The 14,685-nt window shown below is 42.0% G+C and overlaps 1 protein-coding gene across 2 annotated transcripts in view; it reads right to left on the minus strand.

Moving 5' to 3' along the window:
- Positions 1 to 7,134: 7,134 nt before the first annotated feature.
- MAML3 (mastermind like transcriptional coactivator 3) overlaps positions 7,135 to 14,685 on the minus strand; it is a 388,165-nt gene continuing 380,614 nt past the window's right edge. For both annotated transcript variants that reach the window (XM_073572130.1, XM_073572129.1), the window contains exon 5: positions 7,135 to 12,923. In XM_073572130.1, coding sequence (XP_073428231.1) covers positions 11,950 to 12,923 — 974 coding nt within the window. In that variant the 3' untranslated portion in view covers positions 7,135 to 11,949. The remainder of the gene's footprint in view (positions 12,924 to 14,685) is intronic.

A 14,685-nucleotide genomic window follows, 5' to 3' on the forward strand; every position in this document is an offset into this window, starting at 1 on the left:
CATACCTACAACCAAATACTTTCAAGTTGGACAACCCCTATAAGTCTTTTATATGTAGGAATTTTCAGGTAGCTGCTTAATTTTAGGTTGCCATCTTGTAGGCTTAGTGACCGATTACTACGTTTCTATAGAGTTATGGCCTCAAGTTATAATTATTTGTTTCACAACCAAATAACATCATAGCTCGAGGGACCACTGTACTTTGCTATATTTAATCATATATTTATTATATCCTGATTTTGAACTGTACGTAATTTTTTCTAGTCTTCATATTAGAAGATGATAGTCAGAATTCTGCAGGATTCACTTAGGGTATGTGCACAAGTTTTCTTTTTCAGATAGATTTCACCTAGAACCCACCTAAAAACACACTAAAAAAAACCCTAAATAATGAACGATACGCACAACAATGTCAAACGACCGGCTGCGCACATACAAGCTCCGTCTTTTTAAATTTTTTTAACCGCTTAGGGCTCAAGGAAGGCTTTAAAAGAAGTGACCTGACCATTCTTTAGGCGGCTTCTGCTTGTAAACCACCATTATTTTATATGTAGAATATACAAAACAGATAAAGACGACATAGAATATGATTCAGTAAAAACACGTCCGCCGGCGTTTGTCTGGATTGCACTGAACTGCCAAAACACAGATAAGGCTGGTTTCACATTAGCGTTTTTTAGTGCAGCGCATTGTGCGCGTCTATGCGCCATGCGCCGTTTAATATCGCAGGCGCATGGTCTAGCGTTTGCACGCGCACGTATGCGTTTTCCTGCGCATACGGTTTTTTGTAGTATGCGCCTAGGCACGCCTAGCGCAACCTGTTGCATTTTTGGGTCTGTCCAACGCCGTAAACAAAACGCATGCGCACGGAATGCGAAAAAATAACACATTGCAGTCTATGGGAATGCAGGCGTTTGAAATCGCATGCGTTTTAAGAGTTAACATGGCTACAAACTGGCTAAAACGCATGCGCCTAAAAAACGCAAACGCATGCAAAACGCATGATGCGTTTTTTGCATGCGTTTCTATTGCGCACGAAGTGCAGCGCTAAAAAACGCTAATGTGAAACTAGCCTAAGAAACATCATATAATTAAAGTAAAGTATTTGTAAAGATATTCTGCATTTTTGTGTAGATTAGTTGTGCACCTACACACCTAGGCCAATGTTCTGTGCTCAGGGACTGTCAGAATATGAAATGTATTTTTTGGCATATTTCACAATACCACTATTTATGCTATGGCAGCTTCTTACATTTATTTCATATTCATTTTCTGCCATGTATGTGTTTGTCGTCACTGTACCCAAAGCACCAGCATATCTGCCTAATGGCCTGAATTATCATATATCGCCTGTATGGAGAGCGATACAGGTTTTACTGCAGGGGTTTTCTCAATTTTTGAAACACTACATTTTTTTGTAATGAAATTCCTACTCTGGGAAATTGAGAGTGCCATTTTTTAGGCTTTCTTTTCCTATAGTCATTCGAGCATGTTATGTATTCCGGCTGATATACGGTAATGGTTTGTGCTCTTTATTACTGTAAACTGTTATACCCATGTATTGCTGAGCTGCCACGTATTTCATTAACAGAAGCATGATATTGTAATATTCATTATTATTTAAGAAATTAAACTTTCCTATCTGACTGTGTAGTCATGAGTTTTGCTTAACGAAAAAATTGCAAAATTATTACTAAATTGTCTCTTAAAATAACCTCACTGTCATTGTTGATTTTTTTTTTAACGCACAGATAAAATCAGCAAGGTCTACGGTCGGTCGCCTCATTTATGTGGACAGTACTCGTTGCATTTTACTTCTGCTTGCACTGATGTAATACCCGAAATCTAAAGGTACTGTCACACTTAGCGATGCACCAGCGATCCTGACCAGCGATATGACGCGGTCAGGATCGCTGGTGCATCGCTAAGTGGTCGCTAGTGAGCTTCCACACAGGCAGATCTCACCAGCGACATCGCAGGGGACGGGGATCGCTACTTACCTGTCAGACGAGGCGATAAAGACGTCCTCCAGCCCGCGTCCACGCGTCGCTCATCGCCACAGCAGTAAGCTGACGACGAGGAACGGCCTGGGCTACTTACCTACTTAGGATACTTACCTCCGACCGACTCCCCCGCTGAGACCGACTCCCCCGTTTCTCGTCGTCAGCTTCCTGCTGGCGCCGATGAGCGACGTGTGGACGCGGGCGGGAGGACGACTTCATCGCCTCGTCTGACAGGTAAGTAGCGACCGCCGACCGCTGCTATGTCGCTGGTGAGATCTGCCTGTTTGGCAGCTCACTAGCGACCACTTAGCGATGCACCAGCGATCCTGACCGGATCATATCGTTGTCGGGATCGCTGGTGCATCTCTAAGTGTGACAGTACCTTTAGTATCACACATAGCGATACCGCTAGCAATATCGCTGCTACGTCACAAAACCAGTGACGTTATAGCGATATTGCTAGCGATATCGCTTAGTGTGATGGGCCCTTAAGACACACTGGGATCAGGAGCCCCTGCTGATATGCTACTTACATTACTATAGGAGGATTTCTAGCAAGAATTACCTAATGCATAAAATGCCATGGTTCAGTATTGGGACGTAGATGTAATATCGCAAAAAGGTAGCAATATAGATAAATCCGTATAGAAAGAAACAAGTGTTTGACTGTCCGACCTATTGATAAGTGCCAGAGGATGACGCTTGTATGCCTTACATACAGTCTTAACCCGTTCCAGATGAATAAGAGTATAAAAATGTCACGTCTTGTGACTGATAATACACGGTGCACTCACTGGTGCCAGTCCTTGTGGGTTCAGATCAAGCAGAGAAGGGTCTCCCGTGAAGTAGATCCATTGCGGGAGCATCCTCCTGTTTGCTCCCTTGACACATGCTAGTCAGATGGTAGTGCTCTCCAGCCAGAAGCACTCCTGTACCTTGGCACATACAAGGGTCGTGTAGGAAAGAGGTGCAACGCCACTGATAAAGGCTACGGGGTCTCGATGAAGCCACGAGCGTTTCAAAGGAAGCACAGTTTTTCTTCCTCAGGGTGTGGCCCATCCAGAAGTAATAGCCTTATATATCCTAAATAGTGATGAACAGTATGCTTGGTACTCGAGATTTCCGAGCATGCTCGGGTGTTCTCCGAGTATTTTGGGCGTGCTCGGAGATTTAGTTTGTGTCGCCGCAGCTGCATGATTTGCAACTGCTAAACAGCTTGAATATATGTGGGCATTTGCTAACAAACAGGCAATCCCCACATGTATTCAGGCTGTCTAGCAGCCGCAAATCATGCAGCTGCGGCGACACAAACTAAATCTCCGAGCACGCCCAAAATACTCGGAGAACACCCGAGCATGCTCGGTAATCTTGAGTACCGAGCATACTCGCTCATCACTACTCCTAAACTATGTCCACATCCAATGAGTGCAACAAGAAGACAAGAGAAGGAAGAGAACTCTGACAGAAAAGTATGAAGGTGAAGATATAGTGAATACAATGTTTAAAAAGTTGAAGTTCTTTTGGTTTTGGTGAAAATAAATGAATACGCATCCTCAGTTGTCCTATATGGCATTTCAATGGATTGCTTAAAAAGGAAAAAAAAAAATAGGGAAATAATAAAATTAACATGGCAAATGGTAAAAAATGGCAAAAACCAAGTGAAAACTACATGAAAACAATGTATGAAGTATGAACAAATTCAACAGTTGCAGGTCTATAGGAATTTCTAATTCCCAAAAAATCCCATTTGGTTCGTTTTGGAAAATGTACATTATAAATTAGTTCTGTGTTTATGTACACACAAGTGTGTACTCAATAGATTAAACCCAAGTGAATGGATGGTGACCAATTCTTTTTGAGCAGGTATGTATGTATAAAAAAATGTAAAAAAAATCCTGGAATTGGAAAAAACATTTAAAAAAGTTTGCTTTTTTAAAAAGCATGACCTTTGTTTACATGATTCAACCCTTTAGAGGCTAGACTGCCCAGGGTAAAAATCAACTTGGATTCTATCCTGGACATTTTTTTAAATATATTTTTATACAAACATCAATACATACACACCTATTCAAAAAGCAATGGTCACCATCCATTCGATTGGTTTAATCTATTGAGTACACACTTATGTGGAAGAACATATATGCATAACTAATTTATCATCTACATTTCCTAACACAAACCAAATGGGATTTTTCGCAGTTAGAAGATATCTATATTTCTGCAATGATATACAGTGCCTACAAGTAGTATTCAACCCCCTGCAGATTTAGCAGGTTTACACATTCGGAATTAACTTGGCATTGTGACATTTGGACTGTAGATCAGCCTGGAAGTGTGAAATGCACTGCAGCAAAAAAGAATGTTATTTCTTTGTTTAATTTTTTTTTAAATTGTGAAAAGTTTATTCAGAGGGTCATTTATTATTCAACCCCTCAAACCACCAGAATTCTGTTTGGTTCCCCTAAAGTATTAAGAAGTATTTCAGGCACAAAGAACAATGAGCTTCACATGTTTGGATTAATTATCTCTTTTTCCAGCCTTTTCTGACTATTTAAGACCCTCCCCAAACTTGTGAACAGCACTCATACATGGTCAACATGGGAAAGACAAAGGAGCATTCCAAGGCCATCAGAGACAAGATCGTGGAGGGTCACAAGGCTGGCAAGGGGTACAAAACCCTTTCCAAGGAGTTGGGCCTACCTGTCTCCACTGTTGGGAGCATCATCCGGAAGTGGAAGGCTTATGGAACTACTGTTAGCCTTCCACGGCCTGGACAGCCTTTGAAAGTTTCCTCCCGTGCCGAGGCCAGGCTTGTCCGAAGAGTCAAGGCTAACCCAAGGACAACAAGGAAGGAGCTCCGGGAAGATCTCATGGCAGTGGGGACATTGGTTTCAGTCAATACCATAAGTAACGTACTCCACCGCAATGGTCTCCGTTCCAGACGAGCCCGTAAGGTACCTTTACTTTCAAAGCGTCATGTCAAGGCTCGTCTACAGTTTGCTCATGATCACTTGGAGGACTCTGAGACAGACTGGTTCAAGGTTCTCTGGTCTGATGAGACCAAGATCGAGATCTTTGGTGCCAACTACACACGTGACGTTTGGAGACTGGATGGCACTGCATACGACCCCAAGAATACCATCCCTACAGTCAAGCATGGTGGTGGCATCATGCTGTGGGGCTGTTTCTCAGCCAAGGGGCCTGGCCATCTGGTCCGCATCCATGGGAAGATGGATAGCACGGCCTACCTGGAGATTTTGGCCAAGAACCTCCGCTCCTCCATCAAGGATCTTAAGATGGGTCGTCATTTCATCTTTCAACAAGACAACGACCCAAAGCACACAGCCAAGAAAACCAAGGCCTAGTTCAAGAGGCAAAAAATCAAGGTGTTGGAGTGGCCTAGTCACTCCCCTGACCTTAACCCAATTGAAAACTTGTGGAAGGAGCTCAAGATTAAAGTCCACATGAGACACCCAAAGAACCTAGATAACTTGGAGAAGATCTGCATGGAGGAGTGGGCCAAGATAACTCCAGAGACCTGTGCCGGCCTGATCAGGTCTTATAAAAGACGATTATTAGCTGTAATTGAAAACAAGGGTTATTCCACAAAATATTAAACCTAGGGGTTGAATAATAATTGACCCACACTTGTATGTTTAAAATTTATTAAAATTTAACTGAGCAACATAACTTTTTGGTTTGTAAGATTTATGCATCTGTTAATAAATCCTGCTCTTGTGTGAAGTTTGAAGGCTCTAACTTATTTGCATCTTATCAAACCTGCTAAATCTGCAGGGGGTTGAATACTACTTGTAGGCACTGTATATGTGTCCCAATACTAAATCGTGGCATTTCATGCATTCAGTAATTCTTGCTAGAAATCCTACTATAGTAATGTTAGTAGCATGTCAGCAGAGGCTCCTGATTCCATCAGCACAGTAGTGGTTCGAAAAGATTTTTAGAACTTATAATACTTATATATCACCAATGTCCCCAGCATGTTAAAATAATGACTCAGCAAACTACTGTCAAAAACAATCAGGGCAAGATAAAGAATGTGTCCCTTTCATACCTCCCAATAATTGTGCAGCTCTTGCTCTTTCGGGCTGCGCTGTACACAGAGACTGCTGATGTCATGCTGATTGACCGCCGACTCCCCGCAGTTATGCAGCTGGGAGCCGACTGTCAATCAGCATGACATCAGCATACACAACCCATCTACAAAGCAGAGTGGAAGGCAAGATGCTGCTCTCTCAACGTGGCATCACCAGAAGCTGCGGGAACGGTCCGTGATTGCTCTGAGCCGGCAAAGATCAGCGATGAGTACAACAGAAACTACCTGCCAGTAAGTTCTTGGATCCCCCCAAAAAATGGCCTGGATAACCCCTGTAAAAGCAAACTATCCATAAGGCCGGGGTCACACTAACCTGCGCAAAATACGGTCAGTATTTTACATGCGTAATACGGATGAATGGCCCCTAAACAGTGCTCCGTATGTCATCCGTAATCAAGGTGTGGTCGCGTATTTTGCGCATGTAAGCATCCGTATGGCATCCGTATGGCGAGATTTTCTCGCAGCCTTGCAAAATGGACATATAATGGAGCCCTATGACAGGGTTTCTAACAGAAACCAAAGAATAGATATAGACACATAGAATACACACATATGTATATATGTATTCTATGTGTATATATCTATTCTTTGGTTTCTTTATTAAACCTGTCAGTGTGAGTTTACTGTATCGCGCACTGAATTGCCGGCTTTGCTAAAAGACACCTGGTGCGTATTTCTCGCAAGTCACGTGTGGTCCGTGTGTAATCCGTATTTTTTGCGCACCCATAGACTTGCATTGGCGTATTACGGGCGTAGTACGCTGACAATCGCAGCATGCTGCGATTGGCACGGCGCGTAGAATACGGATGTGAAATATACGGCTGGTGCGAGGGACCCCATAGAGAATCATTGGTCCGTGTCTAATGCGGGCTTTTAGCGCCTCTCACTTGGCCGTATTCCTCGCCAGTGTGACCCCGGCCTAACCCAGACAAAATATTGCTCGGAGGATCAGTTACCAGTTTAACCATACTGGGAATACTGGTTCTTTCTGCCCATAACAAGGAGTCCACACAACTGTTCTGTTCATATAACATTTTATTTTTCATCAAAAGTGGTATGCCAATATCACCTTTTCTACAGCCCAAGAATCTACAGTTTCAAGAAACAACCCAATTAAAAATAAAAAAAAATCAGTAAGCTAAAAAAAATCCAAAAGAAAAATATGATCTGAATGGTGGAGGTCGATGTCAGATAAACAGTACAAAATAAAAATTAGATGTTATTTGAAGTGCAATACCACTGCATCGATGATGAGATAGAGAAAGAAATAAAAATACTCTATTTTAAACAAACAGTATTTATATATATATATAATTATATATATTTTATTTATATATTTGTACAGACATTAGACCCAGTGATATCCGCAGTATCGTAAAAAGATATTTACAAATAAGCATTTTTTTTTCAAACATTTACATCAGCACCATAGATAAAAAAAGAAACATCATTTGTCTATATATGACTTGGTCCCGATGTGGAGAGTATTTGGAGGAAGCTTTACAATGACAACAGACATAATCTACTTTTATCCACACCCATATGTCTAGCTGATACTTATACAAAGATGAACTTTCTAGCCGAACATCGGAACATAGCACAGGATTGCACTGGATTATAAAGAGCGATTCTGTCCCGAGGGGAAGGTCTCGGGGACCATTTTGCCAAGTGGGAGGAGCATGTTTATTTAAAGCTAAAAAAACTAATAGGTGCATCAGTTGCAATCGCACCCTGACCCTGGAGCTTACAGGGCCCCAAAAGTCCCTTTTGTCTATATAAAAAGACCAGTGCTATTAAAGACTTGCAATATTTGGGGTGTTGGAGCTTTTGCATTGGGGCCCATGACCTTTAAGTTACGCCACTGTTCCTGCGCCTCTCCATTCCTGAGATATGGCCCACTCTTATATATCATTCTAGTTTTGTTTGCCCAGGGGTGCGTAGTTATCAACACTACTTTGTTTGCATCACGCCCATTTGTCAAAAAAAGACTAGATTTATATATAAGGAAGAGGCCGTCATATCTCAGGAACAAGAAAAACAAAACGATTGGGGAGAACAAAGGCTTTTAGAGCAGATAAAATGATGGTACATATGGCAAGCAGGTTCCCTTTAATAATACCTTTTACCAACATTTTGTAAACATTCAGTATTCATCATGGTCACGTGGCTCTTTTCTGGTGAAAATCATTGGCACGTTTTGGTACACCCAGACAAGTTCTGTAAATGAGACCGACGTTTGTCTTGCCCGAAAATGATAAAAAAAAATGTTTAACCCACAAAATGATAAGTTATATATATAACTATTATAAAGAAGATTTATCATAGTCAAAAACTCACAAGATTGATGTAAGAGGTTGGTTATTTGCAAACAATCTACGGGGACGAGGTCTGAACGTCTGGACCAGGGCTAATGAATGAAGCTGCTATGACAGGTCCTCATTGACGTTAGATCCAGAAACTGCCCTGACTGTAAGGACTTCAGCTGTTCGGGCTGTGTGTGTGGCTCCAGCTAAGCGTGATAGGATTTGTCTCTGAATCTGCGGATGATGCTAGGATTTTATTGACCATGGCTGCAATAAACTGTAGGAGACCAAATACACTGGAATAACATCGGCCGAACCCGATGACTAAGTGGGACTGCCGCCCATCTAATGTGTATACGGGGAGTCTTGACTCGTCCCTGACGGCAACTATCTGGGGAAAAAAAGTTTTGACCCCTTTAGACTTCAGTCAATTCATTTCTTCTTCCTCATGGGAGATAAGCCTCCGCCACGGGCGTCTGTCGGCAGCTTATACCTCATGGAGGACACAGACATGTATGTGATGATAAGAATTGCTCTTCTTAACATGACAAAATGACGTTTTCCTGGTGCATGTTATAATTACAGGGAATAACGCGGCAGTTACCGTGGATTACATTTAGGGAAATGAGTTTGTACTTCTAAAACTGGCTGACCGAAGAGTCCACTTTACAGTCTGCAGGAGGTTCCACAAGTGCCGGCACAGACTAGGAGGAGACTAAGTGCCCCCAACCCATCTGATATGGCTGCAGGGCCAAGCAGGGTGCGAGGCGACTGTATGTTCACCTGCATCTTGTATAACAGACAGTGCAGAGCTGGAGGATGCACAGCCCAGCAGGGGCTGCAAAGTATGAAGCATCTAAAAAGTCGCTATTGTTACATCTGTGTTCTCCAGTCATCCTGTAATTGGCAAACCTCTCTCCAACTTGGCAGTGTTCCTGGAAATAAAGACAGTTGGCAACCTGCAAAAGATGAGCCAACGGGATATCATCGTTGGGGGTGTAGAGAAGTGGAGCTGGCGCAGTTCTGTTAGTTAAAAGTGGATGACAACTTCAGCCTTATTCTCTGAATGTGGAGCTTGGGGAGTGCCATTCTGCCATCTACCAGCTGCAAGACTGGCACTGTATAACAGGCAAAATTTTTATGCTATTACAACTCCCACTATGGAATCAGTATCAAAACTAACTTTATTAATGGGCTATATGGGTTATTAAAATGAATCTGTCAATAGGTTTTTGCTATGTAATGTGAGGACAGCATGAGGTAGGAGTTAAAACACTGAATTCAGTGGTGTGTTACTTATCAGGCTGTGTGCTGTAGTTTACTTACAATGAAAGTTTTATCAGTAGGACATTATCACTGTCCTGACTAGCAGGTGTGTGCCAAGTCATCTGCCTCCGCCCCTCCTGTGATAAGCAGCTCACTGTCAATAGACAATGTACATACACAGCCTGGTGTGGGTGGGGTTAGCTTTCTCAGCTCTGCTTCAAGCTGCATCTAAGAATTCAGATTGTGTCACAACTGCTGCACCCAGTAATCTAAGTGATACATCATTGGATTCAGCTTCTGTTTTCCTACAGCATCCTGCTCTCAGATGAGGTAACAAAGACCTGCTGACAGATTCTCTTTAAGATCAACATTTACCATTATATAGTAATGCAGATGTGCCACCAGGTCACCTGTATTATGGACGTGTTGTAGGCCCCACTCACATCACTCGCTTCCCGACCACGGACGTGTCCATTGGTGTGGCCCCTTGGTCTTTGTTTTAGCTACATTCTTCCATATATTCCAAATTAAAGATGATGGAATTGCACAGTAAACTATACTATTGCATCCACCGGAGTCCAGAAAAAACATATCCCATAGTATAAGCTTTTTAGATGCCTGACACCTATAGGCTATTATGGCAACCGTTTAACAGATATATCATGGAAACATCTTATGCCAAATGCATTAAAGGGATGCCATTATAGTGTACCTGCCATTTCAGATATCTCTTTAGAATAAGCTGCAGCACTTTCCTTGTGTTCCTCTGCGATCCCTCAGAGAGCTAATAACCTGTCTTCTCGGAAAATAGATTTGAGCAGTGAATTCAGAGTAAATGATCAGTCCAAGAGACGGGAGGGTGAAGGAGTGAATGGAAGGAAAGAGTCGGGTATATTACAAAGTTTCTGAAGCTCATTTGTACTATTGATTAATGAAGATGTGGGCACGATTCTTCCTCTCTAAAGTCCAGGGGGGACAGATACCAAACAGCCTCTCTATAATGTATACCTCGCTGGGGATCCCTGTATATATGGTGAATGAAGACAAATAATGAGATGAGAAGAGGGTCTTATGGGTACGAGACCCAGATATACAGAGACCCAACGCTTTATATCAGTCAGACTAAGCTCCCACCACACTAAGAATAACGTGGAAATCCTGATGAAAGTCATTGAGGCCATAAAGTAAATTACAGAAACTGTATAGGCTAGAGGGGGGAAATGCCGTGACTTAGCCAGGTTAAAATATTCTACCAAAGTGATAGATAGCCCGTGATTGCTGTTTTGGCACAGAACCGTCTAATCTCATAGCAGCAGTGGACGCGTACTCTGTCACCACGAAGACTTACGTATATGTTTGGACACACTGGACATCTACATTCTACTGAAATGACCCGTTTGTTTTTCTCCATTTTATTTATATTGTAGTAGAAGCTCAAAAGACATGAGAAGCAATAATGATAGGAATACATTTATAAAAAAAAAGAATTTCTAGTTGCTGGAATGACAGGAAACTGCTGTGCTGATCAGCCCTGCGTATAGGACAGTGTCCATCTATGTGTACATTAATACTTTTCTGTGACCTAGATAGGTACGGCTGTTCCTTATTTGTATCCAAAATATGATCTAGAGGTCAGTTCTCCTTTTTCTATACCATACATATAGCATTCATCTGATATATAGCAGTGACACTTGCTTAACATCTTGTGCAATCTGTGCAGTGTATTATCTCTATATTTAGGCTTTATTTCGGACGATTCCTCTCGCTCGTCACTGTGAGGGTCTGACATATTTTGTCGTTTCCAGAAGTACCGCTGCGACACCTGTAACAGCTTCCTCCCCATTCATTTTTATAGACATGATGGCTAAGCCAGTTAGCCCAAAGTATCAGCAACATCAAATAAATTATTTTCCTCCTCATTGCAGCATCCTTTCTCCCTTGATAAAACTTCTTTCAATATCTCGTACTACTGTGCAAACCTTTGGCCACTTTCGTCTAACTCGTGTCACTGATGATGAACGTTCGCCCTGGCGCTGACCAAACTCTTTCACCAACATCTGGTGCGGAGGCGACAGACCATGGACCATCCTTTTTCCACTGACCCCTCATGTTATCACATGCTGGGTTGTCGTCACCTCAAGGGGGATGCTTAACTACTTGACATTTCGGTAACCGCCTGCAGTTGAGCTCATCTGTACAGAACAGACATGGACAGGTGAACTGTCATTTTCATTTTGCCCAGCAGAATTCTATCATTTTAATGTTAAGACTGATTTCCAAACAATTCGTCAAGTTCTTGCATCCACTCGTCTCCAGGTCCTCTGCCCATGATGGAGTCTACTAAGTCAGTACCATCCGTTAGACCTGAAAAGGGACCGCTTGCATCAGTATAACTGTACGACATGTCCTGACCAGGATTACGGTCATAACCCTGACTCTGGCCGCTCGGGGGGAAGTTGCCACCAGGTAATTGCTGTGTTTGGGCCTGATTAAAACTGGCCATGCTGGGAACGCCAGGGTTCATACTGGGCATCATTTGTCTGGATTGATTGGCGCCTTGCTGCCCAGGCAATGACGGCATCATCTGTCTGCTTATTGCCGGGTTTAGGGCTCTTACTGTTCCCGTACTATCAACAACAGTTTGACCGAGTCCTTGCTGAAAATGCTGCTTGCTCATTCGGGACTGCCCGGATGGCATCGGATAACCTGATCCATTGTTATAAGCCCCCATTTCCCCACTAGTTCTCATTCCTTGTAAGCCACGCTGGGGCCAGTTTTGTGCACCCTGGGGTATGGGCGTCATCATGGTTTGCAGTCTCGGTGCCTGAGCTCTGCTCATAGGTTGTCCTACAGGCCCTTTCATCTGCTGATGTTGAGCCATTACAGAGTTTACAAGCATATTCTGACCAAATCCTCCAACCATTCCCATGGCTTGTCCCGAGCTGGGCTGCCGCGGGCCCTGCACAGCACTATGGGCCATGTTAATGCTGTTTTGGTTTGGGTGCTGCATCATTTGGTTTATTCCTGTGTTCATGCTGTACATGCCCGGCTGCCCCTGTGACGTGCTGCTGTACGGAGCCATCCCCATCTCTGGCTGCAGTGGTCCGGTAGGCATAGTGGCGGGATTTTGTGATGGACCCATAGAGAGCATACCGGTATTCTGTGCCATCATTCGGGATGCTCTCATATTCTGAAGAGCTGCTTGGTTCCTTGCGACTGCAATGTCCTGTGGAGAGCCTACAAGCAAGAAGAGAGCAGGAAATTATGGCAACTAGATATCCAAACGCAAAAAAAAGAAGTCATTTATTCATTATGAGACATGTTATATGCACATTAGGATCTGACTGTATAGGAGCCGCATTACTCTCTGTAATATAAGAACAAGCACGGTAGGATATTTGTGTCACACGTAATATACCAATAGCTAAACGAACATATCAGGCACTAATGAGATCTTAAAGGGAATCGGTCACCAGGCTTTTCTTATTTATTCTGAGAGTAGCATGATGTAGGGGCAGAGAGACTGATTCCAATGATGTGTCACTTAGTAGGCTGTTTGTTGCTCTTTCAATAGTAGTGTTTTATCAGCAGGAGATATCAATACAGGACTAGGTGCCTCGTGCCTCCTAGTCAACTGCTCTGTGTAACCTCGCCTTGGTGTAGGTGGGGTAATACTGGGCTCAGCATTTGAGTACTGCTACATCTGCAGCAGAGAGAACAGTGATTGTATCAAAATGAGAACTGGAATCAGGGTCTCTGTCCCTACATGGTACTGCTCTCAGATTACAAAGCACAAACCTGATGACAGATACCTTTTAATAAGTATTATACAAGACTTTAAACCATAAATCTTTTCATTGGGTTATTCACTGAAGGGTTGAACATTCATTTATAAGGTAGCTACCTCCTGCACTTGACACTGGACCGACTTTCTTTCCTTTGCATTTTAGTGACTTCAAGAGTAACCATTGTTTTAAGTTTTATTTCATAAATCGATAGTACACATGAAAATAAGAAGCTTTGTAATATATTGTAGCAGAGAAATGTGCCTTTTTCCTCTCCTGAATTAATCTTTCACTCTCAATTCATGGGTAAAATCTGTATTCAGTGGAGATGACAGTTGGTGCTTTTATAATTCTATGGAGAGTGGTGTAGGGAGGACACAAGGTTTCCTGAAATGACAATTACCGTTCTCCATAGATCTTCATGGGCACCAACTGTCATCTCATTAATGGGAATATACCGTATGTGTTCACTGAAAACAGATTTTACCTGTGAATTGAGAATTTTGAAAATGATTAGTTCGAGAGGAGAAAGAAGCAGAGTTCTCTTATAATATATATTATAAAGTTTTATATTTTCATGTGTACTATTGATTTATGAAAAAAATAATGATTACACTTTAATTTTTTTTTTTATGGAGATAAAAGTTGACAGACACATATATTCTGCAAGTTTTCCTGAAATAACGGTTATAGTTCTCCATGGAACTTTATGAGCACCAACTGCCACCTCCTATCTCAGTAATGGGAAAATCTTTATTCACTGAAGACAGATTTTACTCATCAACTGAGAATAAGATCAATCAGGGAGGAGAAAGAAGCGGATTTCTCTAATAAGATATATTACATAGCTGCTTATTTTCACATGTATTATTGATTTATAAAAAAAAGAAAATGACTGTACTCTCACCATTTTATGACATACATTACTTGTACATTCAAATGTTACTTGGAAATCCTCACAAATGTAAGTAAAGATAGAGCAATCAATAGCACATCTGATGTCTGACCGATGCTTTAGTGAATTAAGCATTGTTCTGCACATTCAGGCCTATTGAAATGTCATTCTCTAGCTACCAATCAATGATCTATCAATAATACTGTCAGGAAGAATATACTGAATCCTGAATAGCAATGTAGCCATTTTCCACAAGTTCAAGATGTTGTATGTGGAGGAAAAAAAAAAGAGAAAAATCAATATAATATGAAAATTGCAT

The sequence above is a fragment of the Dendrobates tinctorius genome, unplaced genomic scaffold (genome assembly GCF_039654945.1).
Source record: "Dendrobates tinctorius isolate UK_male_01 unplaced genomic scaffold, ASM3965494v1 ptg000030l, whole genome shotgun sequence".
NCBI lineage: Eukaryota > Metazoa > Chordata > Amphibia > Anura > Dendrobatidae > Dendrobates > Dendrobates tinctorius.